This window comes from Callospermophilus lateralis, unplaced genomic scaffold (genome assembly GCF_048772815.1).
Source record: "Callospermophilus lateralis isolate mCalLat2 unplaced genomic scaffold, mCalLat2.hap1 Scaffold_44, whole genome shotgun sequence".
NCBI classification, from domain to species: Eukaryota; Metazoa; Chordata; class Mammalia; order Rodentia; family Sciuridae; genus Callospermophilus; species Callospermophilus lateralis.
This window is the reverse complement of record NW_027514389.1, coordinates 3,753,060-3,776,037: the sequence shown is the minus strand read 5'-3', so window position 1 is coordinate 3,776,037 and position 22,978 is coordinate 3,753,060. Positions and strand designations below refer to the sequence as shown.

At 35.0% G+C, this 22,978-nt stretch overlaps 1 protein-coding gene across 1 annotated transcript in view; it reads left to right on the top strand.

Annotated features, from left to right (window-relative positions):
* Positions 1–3,901: 3,901 nt before the first annotated feature.
* The window catches only part of LOC143389179 (neuron navigator 3-like), a 133,382-nt gene continuing 114,305 nt past the window's right edge, over positions 3,902–22,978 (top strand). Inside the window, 1 exon segment of the mRNA XM_076842411.1 lies at positions 3,902–4,144. Coding sequence (XP_076698526.1) covers positions 3,902–4,144 — 243 coding nt within the window.

Here is a 22,978-nt window from a genome sequence, read left to right as displayed (position 1 = left end):
GAGTTGGGAGTGAATCTTGACTGCAGTGAGCCATGAGAGGACTTTCAATGATGAAGGAAATGGTCTGTGTCTTGATGGTGTAGCTGGTCACATGGAATTACTTCATTAGAACTGCTGGATCTTACCTTGTGGAAATTTCACTTCAGGCCATTAAAAGTAGGAATTGACTCTCCTCTGATTTTAGCAAACTTCAGAATTGATTAACTAACTGTACTTTGTCTTTTAGCAATCATGATTGTTTGAAAGTTGTTCATTTTTCTCTCTCTTACTCTCTCTTATTCTTTTACTTTATTCCTTATCATTAAAAACTGGTTTGAAAATTGTCATTTTATGAGATTGAGTTGTTTATTTTAAAAATCACTGATACTAACATATAACCAGGTGAGAATTTTTCTTATTGCCTAAGAGCTTAACTGTAGGAGGGTTTTGAGTACTTCTGGCTATTTTTTCTGTTATGTTTGATGGGAGGAAAAAAGATTAGAAATTTATTTCATTTTAATTTTCTGGATTTTCCACCCCAATTCAGTCCTTTTCATGCTTATGATCCCGGTCATATTATACCTCTTGATCTTATCTCTTTAATTCTTAAGACTTTAGTTATTTCCTGTGACATTAATAGCAAACATTTATTGAGCACTTATGGTATGCAGACAATTCTACTGACTTTATACATTTATTTCCTTTAATTCTCACAGCATTCCTGTATAGGAATTACAACTATTTTTTTTCTCATTTCATGTATAATGAAATTGAAGCACAGCAACTTCTAAATTCATGTCACTATTTAGTAAGGAAGCAGGTATTTGATTACAGGCAGTCCTAATTTAGAACCTATTCCCTGAATTATCAAAGTACAAATCCTATAAATTGTAACTCTTAAATTCTAGTATATATGAGAATCAATCTGTTTAATCATGATTCTCAGAGCTCTCCCTCTCCTTTGCAATTCTTCCTGTATAGGTTTGTGATGAACCCAGTAATGTATATTTTTAGCAAGTGCTCCAGGTGGTGGTGTGTTGATCTCAACTTGAGAAAACTCATTTTTAAATTCACAGTACATGGTAATTGTGACCTAAAGCTAATTATTTAACTTCTCAGTGAATTTTAATCTGAGTCATCAAAATAGTGATGTTCTTTTAGTATGAAATGACAGCTCCTTATACACAAAGTTTTATAATAAGTTGATTTGTTTTGTTGTTCTTGATAGGTCATGTTATTAGATAGAATTAGTTGACAGTGGCTACTATTTCCAGTTGTATATTTCAGTCATAGTGAAATGCAATTAGACAATATGCAAAAGGCATCTCAAAATGAAATGACATCATATTGATTGTGAGCTCCCAGAAATTACATTGTTTTCTGCTACAGCATAGACTTGTAAAATACCACTTAGCTTGTTCAAACTTGGTACATAGGTCAGTTATGTATGTATAATATACAGGTTGTGTGGCTTCATGTGAAGCCATGTGAAACCATGCCTATATTTGGGGTGATTTATTTTAGGCAAAGTGAGGCAACATAGTCGAGTGCAATACAGTCTTGTGGGAGAAAAGATACCTGAGCTTGAGTGTCGTTTAGTCAATAGGGACATTTGGGGCTCAGTTTTGGGAAAATTAATCAAAACAAAACAAAAGGGCTTATATCTGGAGCTTGCTGGTCATGGGGCAAATCTTTAGCTTTGCAAGGTTTTTGTATATTTTCAAGTTGCACTGACTGTCCTTAATTCAATGGCAAAGCTATTGGCTCAGTTTGCCTTCCAACTGCATTTCCCCCACCATTTCTAACTAAAGTGTTGCCAGAATTTTCACTCTGTTGTTTTTTTAAAAATAATTCTGGGCTGAACTGCATCCTTGGGTGGTCCAAATTATCTCACAAGGTACCAATGTTATTTTTGCTGATGGTCTGCTCCCAAAGTTGCAGGTGTTTTGAATGGTTTTCCTAGGATCTCTTTCTCCCACAAGCCATCTTATTTCAACTATGCCGTTTTGTTTGCAATGTGAGGATTACAGGATACATAGCTCATTGTATAACTTAAACCCCATTTTAGGAACATGATCATTTCTAGTTCTGAACTGTCTCATTCACTGTAAGTTATTATGTGTTGAATGCTTTGTAAATTACAAAGTAACTTACTTTTTCAAAGAGATCGTTTTACTTCCCTGCCACCACTGATGCTGAATTTCTTTATTCTGTCTTGTAATGTCTACAGGCAAGATAGAAATAGTAAACCCAAGAAAATCATTTATTTACCATAGAGAGACATTTTGTACAGTAATGGTCGTGATTCTGATAATTGCCAACATTTATGTGAATATATAATTCTTTTAAGTATACCCTTATTTTTCTAGAGACTTTGCTTGCATTATTACTATTTATTGCAATAGTAATATAGTATCAATTTTTTAAAATGAGTGTGTCTATCTTACAGATTTTTTTCAACAGAAATATGGGAGTCTGAAATCAAATTTCTTTTATTGGATAAGAAATTTCTATTAAAAGCTCAATACTGTCATCCAAATATGATTTTTATTAAAATTATAGGGAAATTTTTTTTCTGATTTTGTACTCTATGCAACAGTTTTCAACACAATAGTGCATGTTTATTAGCTGTTTTCTTTCTAAAAATTTATTCCTGATGAGCTTTTGCCAGAAATGGAATATAATATGATCATAATAAAATATTTTTATGGACAGGATTAGTGTCATTCATTGCCACTGAGTTTGTACCCTTTTTGGAAGTTTAGAATTTTGTTTTGGACACAGTCATCTTAAATACAATGATACTTGAAACTACTTTCAAAGTTAAAATAGTGCAGTCTATTCCACTTTCTAGCTTTATGACTTTGTTCATGGTACTCAATGTATATGAATCAAAATTATTCTTTTTGTAAAGTGGATAAAATAAATGTGCCTGTATTTTGAGTATTCCGATAGTCATATGTGATAGTACACAAGCTGCTTAGCCCAGTAACTGCTTTTAGTGCAACCCATGTGTGTAGTACATCACATGGAAGTATTAGCTAGAGAATTTGTATCATCATTATTAAATGTAGAAATTACTATATATTTAGTGCCCTGTTAACTGGGCAGGCTTTGCCTGCTGAACAATTTAGCTGTTTTAGCGAGTTGCATTCTTGTGTGAGTCTAACCTGATTTCATGGGATGAAACAGAATGAACACCGTGGCTCATGGCTGTCAGTAGTGAAAAATAGCTGGAAATCAGACAAAGAGCTTCATTGCTGAAATTATTTCCAGGCTAAAAGTTCTTCCAACAGCTGTTTGTTTTGGCCATTAACATGTCCATTCTTTTTTTTTTTAAGCTGGGGGAAATATGATTTTCTTTAAAAAGAGAATGCAGCCTGGTTATTTCTGAAGTCAGGAAGAACGCCTGTCCTTCCCCTATTGTGGACTTTTGGCTTCTTTGATGCTTGGACTGAAGGGTTTTTCCTTTTGTTTTTCTCCTTTAAAAAAAAAAAAAAAAAAAAAAAAAAACAAACCTCAGACTCAGACTGTTGTAGTAAAAAGAAACGGCAAATCTGGGAGCTCTGTAATTCTAGAGAAGGAGCTTTCTAGCATTTACCTTGCAGAAAAGTTTACTCCCCAGAGGAGTATTTAGTATTACATAGACACTGAGTCACTGAACAGAATGAGGAAGGGGGGTAGGAGGGAAGGAGAGAGAGAATGAGAAGATCCCAGCCAACAAAAAAGAAAGATACTTAACTAAAGATGAAGGGAAGTTTTGCCTCTTTCTGAAAGTTATGTTATTAGTTAAGAGAAAAAAAATCAGGATGACTGCTAGTTTTGTTTAAAGTATTTGTTCTGGAAATAGTAAAGTTGGAGTCAACTAGACTGAGGTTAGGAGCATTTTCTTTGGCAGCAAAAAGATACTTTTATAGAAGCCATGCCTGTACTTGGGGTTGCCTCCAAACGGAGACAGCCAGCTGTTGGGTCAAAGCCTGTTCACACTGCTCTTCCGATACCAAATCTTGGCACTACTGGCTCACAGCACTATTCTTCAAGATCTTTGGAACTTGCTGAAACAGAGAGCTCAATGCTTTCTTGTCAGCTCACATTAAAATCAACCTGTGAATTTGGAGAGAAGAAGTCCCTACAAGGAAAATCCAAGGAGAAAGAAGACAGCAAGGTTAGTAGCTGAAGGTTACCTACAGACTTTCATATCTAAAAATGCACATTTCCGTTTAGGTGGACCACAAAGCATGTTGTGAAATGGGAAGTAGTAGAGGAGCCAGGGTAAGACTGTTAATAGAGTAACTGAAAAGCTGAATGTTTGATAAAAATTGGATTTTTAGCATGTAGTTGCAAAAGCTATGGACAGAGTTCTGCATACATGCATATACTGCATTCACTTAATATAATATATTGATGAAGTGCTTAATTACTTATTGATATCAATAGTCCCAGATATTGCTCTGTAATATTGCACTAATAAATATGACCAATCACTAATAAATATGGACCTATATTCATACATATCATATGTAAAAGAAGATTTGGAAAGATCCATGCAGACATGTCATTTGTATTTAAAAGAATTTCTCTTTGAGTATTTGTGTCCTAGGCTGCTTAATTCATTGTAATATGAAGGAAAATGAAATATTAGTTTCCTCGATATTGCACATTTGTCTGGATTTTCACTTGTAAATTGAAACCCTACTGTTTTACTTATTACTGACATCTTTTTTCAGTCATTTAATTTATTATATTTTGTGAGCATTAGCTCATAGCTGTTGCTAAGCTGTACTGCAGTTGTTTTCCCCAGATGCAGAGTGTCAGCATAGCCCTGCAGCTGATGACCTTCATTGGGGGGTCACTTATACCCTGATAAGCATTACTTTAAAGAAGCATTTCCAGAGTCACCATTCTCACCTCTGGAGTCTTAGGAAATGTTTTGATTTTACTTTCCTTATTCAACTGGAAGTTGAATAATTTAAGGAGAAAAAAAATTACATAGAGAAATCAATTCTGCAAGTGAAAACTCTACTCCTTCCTAAATGCTTTTTTTCATCTATCTTCACCTGTTCAGATCTCTAAACTTTAGCCCAGATGTGGCTTTCTCCATAAAGTCTTTGCTAGCTGTTCCTCTCCTCACTTTTCTTTCTTGTGACTCTGTCTATGGAAACATACCCTTCGTATTTGGTAGTACGTATTTTGATTATATGGTTAATTACTTTCCATCCCCACTGATCTGAAATATGTATATAAAAGTCAAGGCCCATATCTTATTCTGTGCTCTAGTTTCCTCCTTCCAAGGTTTTATGGAGAATGAGAATTAAATAGTGATTGAATGCTGAGTATTAGAATGAATGAATCCACAAATGAATAAACAACCATGATGAGAAAGATTAAGTTTTTTTTCCCCCTTTGGACCATTTCTTTTACCAAAGGAGAAGTTTGATATCTCTTACAAAGCATCCTAAAAGTAAGAAAATCAGTTAACAGAAAATATTTTATTACAGGCTTGCAATTGTCTGTCCAATGTGAGTAATTCAGAGTACTCCTAGGGAAGTGTAAGTCAGCAACAAAGTACTTAAAACTTGAACCTTCTGCAAATAATTAAAGGCAAGTGCTATCTAACTCTGTCCCAATGTTCTGTGTATACATAATGTATTGTCTGGATTCAGTGGAAAGGATAGATCCATTTTCTCTGTTGACCATGGTTGTCATCTCTTTAGGGTTAGTAAAACTTCTACTTTGTTAAATAGCCTTAGATTAAGACTTGACCATTAGGAGTAGTATTTTCAAAAGAATTTTGGTTGATCACTTTGGTTAGCAAACATATTAATCAAACATTCAATATTCCAATAAGACTCTGTGGCTAGTAGAGTTGTACTTATATTTATAGGAATGTTTTCGCCATGCCACTTATCAGATTAAAAACTTCTTCAAACAAAATGTGAAGAATGCATGGTCAGTGTTTCAGAATATTTGTTAATGCTGAAAAGAAGTATATTTAGAGATTTTTTTTTGGTGACTTTTGAAAAATTAAGAAGTTGATGACCAAAATTTTTAGATTTGGCTACAAATAGTAGAAAACTCAACAATAGCATGGTTAAGAGTTTATTTCTTATTCCGGTAAAGGAAATCTGGAGGTACATAGCCCTTGGCTGACAGGGTGACTTCAGGAAGTTGTCAGACAACCAGGCTCTGTTTAAGGCACCATTATCCACTGTGGCTTCTACCTCTCAGTCTCGAGTAGATAATTGAGCTCCATTCAAAAAGAAACACACCATTTCATTTAGGACCTTTTGACATTTCATTGGTCTACTTAGAGTTCTATGGCCTTACAGATATAGTAGAGATTGGAAAATGCAGTGTTTATAGTAGGTAGCCATGTGCCTGGCTAGAAAGTTTTGGTTTTTATTTCTAACAGAAAAAAGACACTGGATAGTACACACAGTATATGACTGTCATTTGAAAATATTTATGTGGAGTACTCAGCTAGTTATTGCACCCAACAGTCTCGATTTGAGAGATAAAACCTCGTTTCTGACATTGTCATACATAGGTTTGATCTTGCTTGTCCTGTCCTTGTGTTATATACACTAGGGCAGATGCAGTCATTTCAGTCATCCAATTGTGAATTCCAAAGCTAGGCGACTAGTCTTTGATGATATACATTGCCACCTCACCTACCATATATTACTAATACTGGAGATTTTACTTTTGTTTCGATTTTTGACAGTGCTTGGAATTGAACCCAGGGCCTTATGCATGCAAGGCAAGCACTCTACCAACTGAGCTATATCCTAAGCCCCCTGAAGATTTTGCTTTTAATTCATAGCTTAGATATATCCCCTTTTGCATGCCTTCATCTTTTGGTCCTGGTTAACTTTTCTGTCAATTATTTCATTATTCCAAATTGATATTCTCCTGTCTCTCTTCTCCATCATGCATCTAACACATTCTCCATGCTCCTTAAGGGGAAAAAAAATAACAACTCTAGCTATTTCTCATGTCTTATGATGTCTTCATTCATGCGTTTCCCAGTTTCCCAGTTGTTGTCACCTCCTCTTCCTTCATAACTCCAGCTAACTACTCTATCCCAGATGTCTTCTTCCTGGGTGTCCCAAGTTCTTCAGACTGCTTTGTTCCACTGTCCTTTAGTAAATAATACTAGTTCTAAACTCCATGTCACATACATTGGAAAAATCTACCATAATGTGTCACAGGCTTATGTTTCCTTTAGTTATATCTTGTTCTGATTTCTTATCTTAAATTTTAATCTCTCTCCACATATGCATTTGTTTTTCCGTTTCTACTGGGCACTCACCCAAATGAGGAACAGAGTCATTTTGCCTTGGAAACTTAAGAATATGGAGGTTAAATTTAAGAAAAAAGGTTTTGTTTTTTTTTTTCTTCATGGTTGAGAAAACACACAATCAAGCATTAGACATTCGTGTTCTAAAAGGTTCCTTCGGTAAACCCACTCCTGAGAACTGCTTCCTGGGCTGACTTTCTCATTCCCAGCTTGATCTGTAGCTCTTTCACATCTAGTCTCAATTTTCACTTCGGCTAATCCAGCTCTTCCTTTTTTTTTTAAGTAGTATAAACTCAAGTATTTTGTTGTTGTTGTAGAAAGCAATATTTTTCAATATATTTACCCTATATTTTATAGTAAATTTCTCATTTTATTCTCATAATATTTCAAAGAAGGCATTATTTTCTATATTTGCAGAGAAGTACACTGAAGCATAAAGAGAGCAGGAGGCACTCATAAAATTAAACAGTATGACATCTAGCACTAAAATCCAGAATTTGAATCAGGTTTGCCCTACAAAACCTTTTTATCCCCTACTTCTTTATACTCTCTCTTCCTGATATAATGCCAATATTTTCTAGGTTTACTCTATCCTCCAGATTTCTCTCACTCTTTAAGATCAACTTCAAAAACAGAATTATAACAATTCTCTGTGGAGTTTAAAAGGAAAGTGAGTTTACATTCTCTTTTGGAGATGTTAAGAAGGTTATTGAAATAATTAACACCCCTGTCCCTGATAATATGGATGCTTGTTCAGTTTTCCTACTCAACTCTTTGAGTTGTATTGACAATCAGGGTAGAGATTATTTCTCACAAATGTGTTTACAAAGGGCTAGAACTAGTACTTTAAATGCTTGAAGATACTTAAAAACATTAGTTAAGTCAAATATTTAAGCACAAATACTAATATGACAAGCAAATACATTGCATTAATAGTATTATTAATGAGGGCAATTATTTTGCAGGTTTTTATGGCTGAGAGAAATTCTATATGCATGGAACATTTAGAAAACACTGTAATTGTTAGAATGTAATGGGCAGATAGGACTCAAATATAGAGAGGAAAAGCACTCTTTTTTGAGGAAACGATTACATACAATGTCCAGTGAATAAACCATTATAACTGGTGCAGAATATTTACCAAAATTAGCAGGTCTAGGTCAGATTATCAATTGAAACAGACTTCATTAGGTATATAACAGTGAGAGTGCTTTTGTAAGAATAAGACAAAATCACACTTGTGATGATATTTGTAGAAATTGTTGCTGAGAGGGTCTAATATTAACTGGTGTTCATAGGTTTGCTACATGCTGGGTACTGGATTCAACACTTCATGGTGTGTTTCATTCAATTCTAATAGTAGCCTTCTAGAATAGCCCATTATTTTTATCCCCATTTTACAGATGAAGAAACTGATATTTAGAAAAGTTAAATTCTCAACCTTTCAATACTATAGAGTGGTAGAGATTCAATTAAGTCTTTGTAGTAATAGAACATGTTACTCTTAACCAATTAACTAAACTGCCTCAACAAATACTTTTGCTATTATCAAAGGCAGTGATGGAGGGTTATTGATTGGTTTGGTTTCTGTATAGAGTTGTAGGATTTATTTTAAGTATTAAACCGACATCGCTAGCAAATTGTTAATAAATCATCAGTTATGTCCCAGTACCTAGAAGTTTCTGGAGAAGACTATGAAGTTGACACATGAACTCCACTGAATTGTATGAGAAATAGAAATAAATAAAAGTAACCCCATGATAGAAATATAGGAGCAGATGTCAATAGAGTCAATCTCTGGCGCTGGCTTCCAGCTGTTTCCTTTTGGAGAGGTTGCCTGATTGCTGAGGACTGTCAGCACTCCTTTTGGCTGGCTCTCATGGTAACATTTGCAGAACTGGCCAGGCCTACAGCTGCATAGGTCAGTGCTCAAGTCCCTAGACAATTCCGCTTTCCTTGACTATTTTGCTGTGCTTGCATATTTATCTCTTTGTATTTAAAGAAACATGATTGCTTCTTTTTCTAGTTTTAGTTCCTACTACAGATTTTCCTGTTTTAATTGTTAACTGTTATTGCTGATTTTTTTTTTTTTTTTTGCCTTTGTAGTAGCAATGGTATAATAATGTTGTAATGATGCTTGAATTTTCACATTTTCTCTACTGGCTGAAAGCTCACTCAGTTTTTCATTATTATACATTTATTACTGTTGAGTGACAATTGGTAGAAATGTGGCAATCTAATACTGTTGTCTATTATTTTAGTTTGTGTTTTTCAAAATCTTGAACAATTTACATCTCATGCTTCAAATTGCAAAGTTATTTTAAAATTTTATGTCAATTATATATTATTAATTTTTTTAAAAATCTCATTCATTTTGTTGTTTGGCAAGTGTGAAGGTTGTGCGCATATTTGCTGTCAGTTTGCCAAGTATATTTTTTTGTAGATTCTTTCTTTCCTGTGTCATAACCATTTTCTTTCTCTTAATAAAAAAGGCATTCAACATATTGTTTATGAAAATATAAAACAATGCATAAGTTATTAATTTTTTAGAAAATTATTTGCTGTAATGTTGTGTTTATATTATCACTTCACCAACATTCATCCATAGTAGCTTTGAACTTTTTATACTGGGTGCCTTAATTTAAAGAACATTGTACTAGGACCTCAAAATTTGAATTAAAATTCTTGATTGATTCTGAAAAGATAAATCATTTACTGTCTCTGAACTTTATTCATTGTATCTGTAAAAAAAGAAAAAGTAAATGATATGAGACTAACAACTCTAATAAAGCTTTTCTAAAGGTAAACTTTTTGTTATATACTCTTTTCTCCTTCCCAATTTTGGCTGATTTCTCTTATATTTTCAATGCCTTCCTTTCCAATGAATGACCACAACTTTTCAGCCTCAATTCCAGGAACATGAAGACCTGATAATTCTGTGTTGATGGTAGAAGAATGCTTTTGAGCATTGTAGGTATTTAGGAACTTTCTTATCTCCATCCACTGTGTATACCAATGGCATCCTCCAATCATGACAATGAAACAATGACTCCTGATTTTTGGAAACATACCAACATTGAGTATAAAATCAAACCAAATTGAAAAATGCTATTTTAGAATTAACTTCTAATCATGCTTAGGTTTCAACTATTTAAAATGATTGTACTAATAAAAAGAATAATCATTTTCTTCCTTCTAGTTTAAAGAATGAGTCCTTATTTTCTACTTTGCAGATATTTCTTGAAGAACAATGTCTGTTCATTGCTGTTTTGTCACATTTTCAATTTGATTTACTTTATCTCTGACTTCTATTTCATAGAGTTTATCAATAACTTCTAAAGGGACGTCTCTTCTTGGTTAACACTATATCTTTTGTCTTTATCCTGTTTGCAGCATTTACTAAACCACAGCACTCTTTTTGGAATGTGCCTATATTTCCTAGCAAAATGAACTTGGAAAGTCAATTGGGATACTTAAATCTCAGTCTCTTCATCTGTTTAATAAAGTCAATGATATAAATTAGCTCATAACTTTTTAAAGAGTAAAGGAGTGCATATAAGCTTTTAATTCAACCCAGTGTGCACAATTGGTGGTCAACATTTATCATTTATCACTTATGAGTATTATAATATTATATAATTGCCTAATAGGTTAATATAAAATTTAATAAAATTTTGCAATAGAATAAAAGAGGCAGTGATTAATTCTGCATGTATGGGGAAAGTAACATTTCAACCATATGCTGAAGAGTGAACTTGATTTAGCTAAATAAATATGGGGAAAGGGGACACTTTCAATAGAATAGCATTTACCAGGTGTGTCAATCAGCTTTTCATTGCTATGACCCAAATATGTGACACAAACAACTTGGAGGTGTAAAGATTTATCTTAGACCATGATTATAGAGGTTTCATTCTATGGTCCTCTGGCTTCATTGTGCTGGGTCTGAGGCGAGGCAGAACAACATGGCCGAAGAACATAGCAGATGAAAGCTATTTAGTTCATGGTAGCCAGGAAATAGAGACAGAAGAAAGGGCAGAGGACAAGATATAGTCCTCAAGGGCATGCTCCTAGTGTGTCACCTACCTATTGATTACAGTCACTCTGAACCTCATTGTGTTGTGCACCAAACTTTCATCACATGAAACACCAAGGGAACATTTCAGATCCAAACAAAAACATCCAGTCCCGGGTCCTCAAAGGCCCATACCTATCCCACAAAATAAACTGAATTCTTTCTAAGAATCCCCATAATTTTAACAGTTCCCGCATTGCTCAGAAATTCAAGTCCAAAGTCTCAGATATCTGAGACCTAAGTCAAATATTTAGCTGTGAGCTCCTGTAAAAAAGTAACAAGCATTGGTACAGAAGTCCTCCAAAAGGGAGGAAAGGGAGCAATAGGGGCTTAGAAAGAAGGGGTGAGAGCAAAGCAAGACTGAAGCACAGCAGGAACGACATTAAATCTTGTAGCTAACATCTGACATCCAGGCAACATGGTGGCAAAATGTGGGCTCCAAAGGGCTGGGGGATCCCACTCCTGTGGCCTTGCTAATTGCAGCCCACATGGCTTCTCTCATGGGCTACATCTGCTTGCTGTCTATAGCTTTTCTTGGCAAAGATTCCACATTCCTGGCATCTCTATCTTCCTGGTGTCTCCATTGCAGTCTTTGCTTCACTCACACAGCTTCACACACTGGCCTTTCAGGGGTTGCCAACACAGATTGTGTTGTGGGATACGTTGTTTAACTTCTGAGGTCTTCCTTGAAAATCTGGGTGAAGCCTCCATGACCCTGTAAACTCCAGTATTTTGCATTCCCACAAAATTAACACCATGTGGGCAATAGGAAGATCTGCCACCAGCAGGAGCAGTATGTGGGATACTTGGAACATGGCTGCAGTGGTTAGTGCATGCCTGGGCAGCTGAGCAAGGTGAAGCAAATCTTGGGAAATAGATTCTTAGACTTATAGAGCATAGTGCTGCAGTAGTGTACTCTTCTCAAAGCAGACTCTTTCAAATGAGTTTACACTTTCACACACTTAAGCCTGTGATGGGTGAGGTCTTGCTGATTGGTGAGACACCCTCAAGGCATATTTCCTGTTTTCTCCATTCAAAGTGCTTGGTTTCTCTTTAATGGTATTAACCTCTTCAGCAATCATACCTTACTTTGCCCAACTTTCAACTTACCCTTTTTCTGATCAAATGTGAAATTTTCCAAATCTTTCTGTTCTGTTCTTTGCTCCCAGTTCTTTTAGGAAACCTGGCTAAATACAGCCAGCAAAATCCATACCACCACCTGAATGCTGTGCTGCCTTTTCTGTACCAGATTAATGAGTCCATCACTTTTGAACCCTGCCTTATACAAAAATCTCAGGGAATGGACAGATACAGACAAGTTCTTTGACTGAATGTAACACATGTGGCCTCTGGTCCAATTCCCAGTGGAGTCATCATTCCCTCTGAAGCTTCATGAACACAGACTTCAGTGTCCACACTCCTATAGGTGCTTTGGTCTGAGCTCGCAGAACTCAGACTGCGATGAGCTCTGAGTTCTATGATGAGCTCCACTTGCAACATTCTAGGGCTTCTCTACTCTGTGTCTCCAAACTTTTTCAAACTCCTCCTATAAACTAATCCCAAAGGTCAGGTATAGTTTAAACAATGAACCCACTTCTTGGTAACAAGTTTCTGTGCTTGGTTAGCTTTTCATTACTGACAGGAACATCTTGGAGAAGGAAAGGTTTATTTTGGCTCATGGTTTCAGAAGTTTCAGTCCATGGTTGTCTGACTCCATTGCTCAGGGCCTGAAGTGAAGCAGAACATGGCAGAGGGGTGTGGCGGAAGAAAGCTACTTAGCTCATGACAACCAGGAAGCCAAGGGATAGGGGGAAAGGAGCCAAGAATAAGATACAGCCCTAGGGTCATGCTCCTGCCTCTTCCAACCCTACCCCACACGCCTACAGTTTCTAAAACCTTTAAACCTTGCTGCGTTGGTGAATAGCCTTCAACACATGGATATCTGGGGGATATTCCAGATCAAAACCGTAAGAACTAGCAATGAAATACTGTACTGTTTTTACAAAATTGCAGATTATTCGGTAAACCTAGGACATAGAATGCAAGCCAGAGAGATGGGGTTGATTAGAGGCAGTGGGAAGATGGGCATTAAATGCCACTGTGAGGAGTTTGGACTTCACGATAGGGAAGGATGCTGAGTATAAAAGAGACACAATTAAGTCTATATTTTAGTCTAGATTATGATAAAATGAAATGTGAGGCAACCCAGAAAAGGGTAGGACATTTCAAAATAAAGAAGAAAAGGAGAATGTTATGGAACAAATTTCATACTGAAATACAAAACTCAAGAGCAATGAAAGAGGTATGAGTCTAGTAAAAGAATATGTAGATGTTTTGATTAACTTATTATCAACCACCTCAGAAAAGTCTGAGTCTTGATGGATAGATATGTTTTATTCACACTAAAATGTAGTGTTTAGTAGGAAATGATAGTTTGTGAACTTGGCAGAAATTGACAATTAAGCAAATATCACTTACTGTGCATGCTTGCCTACATATGTATGAATGCCTGTAACAGCTTCTCTCAACATTATAGGCATTATGGGAAATATACTTGCAACAACTGGAGTTCTTTATAGGCATCTACAATCTCTATATTCTTTTTTTGCAACATTAAATTCCTATTTAATATCACCTAGAAATATCAGAAGTGATTATCATTCAGATTTCAACAATCATTACCTTTATTACAGGTTTGGAGTGTGCTTGTTTTATTTAGAAACAAGTTTTTCCCTCTCTGTTGTGATAAGCAAGAATATTTTCATTTATTTCAAGAATATTTTATCCCACATAAGGTTGTCCCAGTTTACAACCAATGGTTTAGGCTGTATTATTTATAAAAAATAATTTACTAGAAATTAAAAAAACTTATTATTAAATCTTGATCTGGAATGTCCACCAAAGTTTCATATACTGAAGGTTTGACTCCCAATGTAGCAATATTTAGAAATAGGGCTTTTAAGAAATGATTGGATAATAAGGTCCCTGATCTCATCAGTAGATTAGATTTTATAAATTAATAGACTATTGGAAGGCAGTGGAAAGCTCAGGAAGTGGGACCTAGTTGAAAGTATAGGAAATAACCCTTGGAGCCATGTCTTTGAGAACTATGTAGCTTGTCTCTAGCCTATTTCTCTCTCTCTCTCTCTCTCTCTCTCTCTCTCTCTCTCTCTCTCTCTCTTCTTTGCCTCCTGGCTATCATGAGGTGAGCAGTTTTCTTCCGCCATGCCCTTATGCTGTGGTGTTCTGCCCTACCTAAAGCCCAGAACTATGGAGCTAGCAGGCAATAGCCTGGAACCTGTGAAACTATAAGCTAAATGAGTATTTTCTCCTCTAAGTTGCTTGTCTCAGGTATTTTGTCACAGCATGAGATGCTGACTAGCACACTTACACAATATTCAAAATTTCAAAAAATATACAAATGAAATAGGGTTGCAAGAAGAAAAAAACAACGTGCATGTTTTACTCAGTTTTCTCAATTGTAAGACAAGAATGTCAACCTCACCTTAATTTTGGATAGACTTAAAATTATAGTGTATATTTAAAAATGCTCTGAATATAAAGTATTCTTCAAAATAATATTAGATCAGAGCAATATGAAGCTACCACATAGGGGTTGTTTTGGAAAAGAATAAACCTAGAGGAAAGAATGTACATCCATAAGAATGAGATTCTAACTAGAATAAGATATAGTCCATGCTTGTTTACTTATATAAAAATGGATTCTGCTAACACAGAATAACTAAATAAATAACTAAATAATGTATAACTAAAAAGAACCAATAAATTAAAAATAATTAGTGCTTGTATTAGTCCATTTGTGTTGTTTTAACAAAATGATACAGATTGGATAATTTATAAACAAAATGAATGAATTCTCAATTTGGGAGGCTGGGATGGCCAAGATGTAGAGTCCAGCAGGTTTTGTGTATAAGGACACACAAGTCTCTAAAACTAAGATGGTGCCTTGTAGCTGCATTTTCCTGAGAGAAGGAATATGCTGTCTTCACATGTTGCAAGGGCTAGAGAGAGCAAATGCACTCTCTTAAGCCATTTTAAAGGGCCCTAATCCCATCCACATAGGCCATGCCCTCATAACTGATCACCTCTTAAAGGCCTAATTGTGGTCTGGGAAAGTAGCTCAGTGGCAGAGCACTTGACAAGCATGCGTGAGGTCCTGGGTTCAATCCCCAGCACAACAGAAACAAAAACAAACAAAAATCTCTTATTACTATTACATTGATGATTAAGTCTCAATCTGAATTTGGGGGCACACGTTCAGACCATAGCTTTGCCCAAAGTGTGAGCTAATATTGCTCAGAAGATTCATGCCTTTTCCAGTTTCTGGATGTGTAACATATTTTTACTCAAAATTTTAGTCAATGTTTTCTATCTTATTTTCCTACATGGACTTAATTAAATTTTTTGTTTTTATTCTATTAAATATTCACCGAGGAAGATGAATATATTCATATACATACATATGATGTAATCACATTTTATTTCTTGTGTAAACTAAATATATAGAGAATGTTACATACAACACAAGGGCAGCAGTGGGAGATCACTAAATTTCTAATCAGAAAGATTGTCTTGGCCTTTGTTTCTTGTACTCTCTTATAGAGTATGCATGTTTTACTCAGTTTTCTCAACTGTAAGACAAGAATGTCAACTTCACCTTAATTTTGGATAGAATTAAAATTATAGTGTATATTTAAAATGCTCTGAATATAAAGTATTCTTCAAAATAATATTAGATCAGAGCAATATGAAGCTACCACATATGGGTTGTTTTGGAAGTGGGTGAGACATTATGAAGACATAATTTTTAGTACAGAGCTATTCTTTGTTTTTAGAATATTATTACTCCAAACTTTAAGGAGAAATATGCATACAGTTTGTAATAAATACATTAATGTATTTATTATGTTAAAATTTCCTGGTTCCATGAATTTTAATGACATGAGTAGCAGATCTTATGAAATCCCAGTAAAACTCCAAAATTCAGGCAGTGTTGTTTGAATAAAAAAAGTCTCAATAGTGGCTTATGGACTGAACCATGGATTTGCTTGTGCTGAGACTAAGGGTAACCTGAGACTGTCCCTGGAAGACAGAACAAGGTACTATCAAGCTTTAACTAAAAACTTCTATCATCCTAACCTTGAATGACCTTATTTCTATAGCAATTAAGAGAATTTGAGTACTTTAATTATTCCTTTGCTGAAAGGATGTATTCTTGGGAAGAAGCTTATCCACTAAAATCCTTATTTTACTTCACTATTGTTCAATGATTTTTTTAACCTATATTTAAGCTTACTAAAATAAAAAAGTAGGGAATAGAAATTTTTGTTATCCACTTAAATTTGGAACAGTAGTTGATTTTTTAAAAAACGGGTTTGCTATTTATTGTTTTTTTCATTCTGTCATTTTAAAGTTTGACAAGCCTAACTTTAAAAAAAAATAAGTGTATCAAAATTCCAGCTTTAAAAATTCAATGCATTCCAAAGATCACATTAAAGGCTACTGACACTTTATCCAGGTCCCCAGTTCTGGTTGAATGAACACTAGGAAGGAAAGGGAAGGACAGATAGATGTAGCTGGGAACATGGGTTCAGTTTGAAGGTGACAAACACTCCAAATGCATCTAATACTAAATATCACAGAATCTCTCAAATGTCAGATCTTCCTCCATTAAAATCTTTTAGTAAAGATTCATATTTTATGTTTCCTACTTTATGAACTCTGAGATTCCGTTGTCAAGAAGTTTATTCCTGGGCTGGGCTGAGGATACAGCTCACAGAATGCTTGCCTGGCAAGTCTGAGGCCCTGGGTTCAATCACCAGCACACACATACACACCTTATTCCTTAAAAGTTTATACATTTCGTTTTGTATAATGAATTAACGTAGGAGATTTAACATTAGTATGTTACATATTGAAAGGTATTTCTGACAGGAAAAGCTCAGGACAACCAGTCGTGCTTAGATTTTAGAACTGAGAGTTTTATTGTTTGGGGAATACTTCAGTCCCAGGAAAACTAGAATGGTTGCTTACACTTGTTATCAAATTTTCTTTAGTTTTGTCTTGGATTTAATTTTAATTTTAATAGTCTTATTATTATAATTTTATAGTTGTTAGAAATATGTATTTATCAATTTTAAAATATTGCTTTAGTAAAGATTTATTATCAGATGTCATCACTTCTGTTTCAGATTCAATAGGTTAGTCCATTCATTGATAGTATTTTTTCAAATTTTTTGTAGAAATTGTAGTTAGTGAAAGAATGACTTATATAAATGAGTTTCAAATATATATATATATTTGAAATATATATATATTCCTCTTTCTATATCTGTGCCATTTTAACTAGCTATGACTATCCCATTTCCTTTTGTGAAAAAGGAATAGAATTGCCAATAAAATGAATATATTAGTTTCCTCAGTTCATCAATTTCCAACATGTCTTATGGGCCTTGAGTTCAATATCATGGTATCTTGGGGTCCTGTAGTGAATTTGTTTTCTCTGTACCTTCAAAGCTTGCACATGGAGGTCAGGACTTTCATTTTATTTCAAAAGCATGCTGCTTCTCATAAGACAGACAGGATGTGGTCTGAGAAGAAGTCCAGGCTTTAACAATAGACCATTGACAGAATGTTTGGGGCGTACAAAAAGGAAGAAACATTTGTCCACAACCCAAATTACCAGAGGAATTTGTATGGGAGAGAATCTTAGATTCTAGAACTATGTTTTGTAAGGTCATCTATTGTCCTTTACCATTTTGATTATATAAAGAAAAATTGCCTTCAAGATCACAACATATTTTACCTTCAGGAGAGGAATTACATCACATTTTGTCCAGTTATCCCAAGCAAAAAATGAATTTCTTCAGGCACTAAACACGTTTTCTTTGGCCTTTATGTATGTTCTATGTGTATCAAGCTGAGAGAATCAAAGAAATTACAACTGAAAGGTAACAGCAGAGAATTTAACAGGAAAGTTGTGTAGGGAGCATGATCAGAGAGTAGCTCAGGTACTGGCTTTACCTGTAGTTCTTTCTTCCTGATACTTTCTCATTTGTTCTGCATAAGCAGATCTGCTGCACAAAGTATGGGGATCAGACAATGATATTTTCCTGTCTCTTCTGCAGCCTTATGCTAATTCAATTTTGGTTAAGTTTAATATTGTAAGGACTCATAAGACATTTTTAGAAGTCTTATCCATGAATTCATTTGCTTCATGTGCAGTTTGTTTTAGTTTTTTAGGGAACAGTACCCTGATATGCCAAACTGTCACAGTATTAATTTGAATAGATCCAGCTGGTGCAGCTGCCACTCCATTTAGAACAGAGTGAGGCTCTGGCCTTTTTCTTCCTTATTTTCAAATGGCACTCTGTAACCACTTGTTCTAATGTCTTGCCACTTGGGTCCTCTTAGGTATGTGTTACTGGTCCCCAAAGGACTTGGCAGTATGGGCTTCCTGTTGTGCACCAGGCTTTCATTTACAGGACATCTATAAAACCACAATATGAATAGTCAAAAGAGCAAAGATGGCCTTCTACTGATCATAGTAAAAACTTCAGACCAATTTCTTCAGCCAAACGAAAGTGTTGCAAAGAGCAGATGTGATTTAGGATGAGTGAGAAGTAAGTCAAGGTGCGGGTACTTTATTTTCCTCCAGAAAACAACACTTGGATTTCCTGGCAAGGCTTTTATGTAATGACTGTGGTTTCTTTTTGTAAACTCTGTCTCAGATGGGGAGGAAGAAGGAACCAAATGGATTGTGTAACTCTATAAATAGAAACAGCCATGTTAAAATAACAGGACTGTTCTGAAGAAAGGAGGTGCTTTTTGCTACTAGCTGTTAAGCAAGGCCAGCGTATGGAGTAACTTTCCTTTTCTGAAGAAAGGAGGTGCTTTTTGCTACTAGCTGTTAAGCAAGATCCAGCGTATGGAGTAACTTTGCAAATCTGACCCAAATTGCTGAATGGGAAATACCAGGGAGAAGTTCTTAGTCTCCTTCTACTATACTCAAAGTATTTTAGTCCAAATAAATCAAAACCTCTTCCCTGCTGGATATAGTCATGTTGGAGCCATCGCAGAACCTTGTCTTGCACTACAAATATTGAATAATGAGCTTGTACCATTTTTCATACATCAAATAACTTCATAACTTCCTAAACATTTGGAACTATTTATTCTGTCAGTGACATAAGGGATAAAGAGGTACCTACCTTATTGTCTATCAAGCAAAGTGTATATTACGTTTGTGTATGTTTTAGAGCACTAAATAATTTAAATCCCCTTGTTCTTTATTTTAGAGGGTAGAACTAGGTAAAAGGAGAAAAAGTGCCTTAATAAAGAAAAAAGAATCAGATTCCTCAGTGTGATTCTACTGAGTTTGATATATACTTGAAAAGATTTATTGTGCTATGTTTGTCCTGTTAATCAAGGTTTGTAGATCACAAGCTTTGAATCTCTCAGGGAAGGCTATATAATATGCTGTCCTTGATTTGGGTGGCTCGTCATTCCTAGAGACTGTTGCCAGAATAGTTTCACCAAGCACAGCCGTAGCACTGGCAATCATTCAAAGTTCAGCCAACATTATAGAAATGAAATTTCTCACATAAACTTTCCCTTTAATGAGAAGCTGACTTAATTCATGTTTCTGTCTCCTGAGATTCCCTAACATAATTTCTTGCATATGACAGGTATTTAGACGTAGTCGTTGAATAAAAAAGAGCAGTGATTTTTTAAATAATTTTATTCCTTTGACTCATGATTTACGTCATGCCTGTGCTTCAGAAAGAGTTATACTAAGTCATATTCATGATTTCTTGCCTATAAATATCAGCTCTGCTATTTCTGTGAACTAAGGTCTACACTATCATAATTTTGGCATTAGTATAGTGTATACTAAGTCCATCTTGAGCAAAACTACCTCAATATAGTGATCGACATTTGTGTCTCCAAACCTATCTCATAAAATACAGAGTATTGAGAATGGAAGGGCAATGGAGGATCTACTAATACAAGTATCTCCTTTTTATACATGGGCAAAATTAAAACTTAGCTTATCTCAAATGGACTTATCTCAAATGGTCCTGTCATTTTAAAAAGTGCATATAAAATTATCTATTCCCATTTTTAAAAAAATATATAAAATCCTATGCCAGATTCCATTTGTTAACAATTACTTATGTTACTGTAAAAAATCCTGCTTGGAAAAACGGCTATGACTTTACTATGAAATTCTATGTTCATAGCCTAAGAGAAAGTCAGCCGTAGCCTTGTTGGAGAATCAGTAAGGATATTGTTTGAGTCATGCACCCACAGCTGAAGTGTCTTGGTATTCTTTGCTTTCCTTCTCAGGATGCAACTAGTGAGATGACTAGGTTCAGTAGCAGTGTCCATAGTCTACACCTATAGTGGGTACATAGATGTTAATTGAGTTTTCTTGGTTTAGGGTGATGTATGATCTGGCTCCTCCTCTAAGTAATCGTAAGTCTGCTGCTGTGTAGTAAATTCAGCCAAATGTGTTATAATTTATGTTTTGCCTACAGGGATTTAAGACTCACTCCTCCTCAGATAATATAAGAAAGTGTAACTAAATAGTTTGTATAATATATCTCCTCTTAAACTTGAATCTCCTGCTGATGGTGCTAGGAAGCAACTTTGTTGAGGATGGGAGAAACCTAAATTAGACTTTTCTTTGGAAAAGACTTTACCTTTAGGCAAATGCTACCTCCCTGCACTTTGCCAAAAGTAAAAAAATACTTTTTGCATTTGAGACAAAATATAATCCATATTTATTTCGCGGCCTTAGGAATTTCAAGGGGTCACTTCTATAGGAGAGTTCCAAGGGAGTTAGGAATCTGGTCTGTGATTTTACTTTTGGCAGTGGCTTCTGAAATAAAACACAATCACTTATAATATTTCAAAAAGTTATCCATCATCCACATTGTAAAATACATTGCTGTATTTTAAGCTCTGGAGTATGACTTGAAAAATTCACTATTCATGGGAGGTGGACAACATGAAAAGAAAAGGAAAATGGGAGACGGGGGGCTTAGGGGGGATAGGATTCCATGTGGATGAGAAGAATTTGACTCAAAATACATATGTTCCAGGAAATGTTTGTTGAGACCTGTGTTGTTAATTATGATTTTCAAGGTTCACCCATATCTCAGGTTCTCAATATGTAATGCATGTAGCCAATATGTTAAAGTTAGAAGACTCCAACTGTTTACATACACCATTTTAATAGAGATTTACCAGAAGAATCGGTGAGAAAACAGCTCTGTTGAACACAGATGGAAACTCATGGCCATATTTTATTACACTATCTCATTGTGGTTTTTCACACTGTGGGAATTTGACTCCCAGAATGAGGGGAGACTCTCCACTTTCATTTCAGTCTGACCACTTTTCTTCAGGGAAAGCAAAGGCTCACAAATCAAAAGTTTGCTCATATAAATCCCAGGAAAAAGAGTCAAACAGAAAGTTCTTGCTACATAGCATGCCTATCCATAGAACAATAGCTGTTGTAAAACCCAGTCCCCAAAACCCAGTCCCAAAGAAATCTAACAAAAATCTCACGAAGTATACAACTGAGTGTGCACTGCTCAGCAGTGAAGCTCCTCGGGATAGTTCAGCTGTGGTTTCCTACTTGGAAGATGTGAGGTTCTTTACCCCAACTTAAGCTCATAAATCTTTCCTCTTGACTGACTGACATTACAAGTTGGCAGGTATTTATTCTAATTTCTTTTTACTATAGCTATAGAAAGCACAGATCCTCGTTCTTTTTTTAAATTAATAAGAATATGTCATTCGTAATACCAGAGCTTCTGTTACCTTCCTGAAGAATGAGAATGAAAGTCAGTTCAAAACCAGTTGAGATATTTCTTCAATCTATTTGAGAAAGGAAAATAAAATTTCTATTCAACTGTGATTTTCTTTAATTCATGCAATTTTTAGTGTATTTTGTTGTATTCACTGTTAACTTTCTTTAGGATTCAGTTATGTTCCCAAATTGTCACCTTAGAAAATACATTGTAAAGTACTAGCAACTATTAATGCAAATAGGTCTCAGGAATGATCAAACTATAAATCCTACCTTAAAATTTTTCAGCTTTGTTTGAGAGAAATATATAGTCATCTGGGCTATGGCTTTGACTCCTAGGGATAGGCTTTCATGACAGATAAAGTAATCTTTGATGCTTACGGAAAATCAGATGCTGCTCTCTTGGAAGAACAGTTTTGGGTGATGCAAAGACTAAATTGATAACTTTCTTGTTATGTCTTTTTGCTTTTTAAGAAAAATACTTAAAATGGTAACTTTGCCATAAATTGGACCCTGACATGCCTCATGGTTCTCATATTTCTTTTTTCTCTCTCCTGCACATTGTCACGATTTTCATTATTCTTTTGCATTTAATTTTATTTCATCATAAACTGAATTGACTTTTGCTAGTAAGTTTTAAAGCACATTGTAAATATTCCTCTGTATATTAAGAAACATGTGGTAGATATACATGCATTCATAATGAATTAGCCTCAAGATATTTTAAGTGGAAAAAGCCAAGTGAAAAAAAAATGGGGATAATATGCTTCTGTTTTTTTAAAAT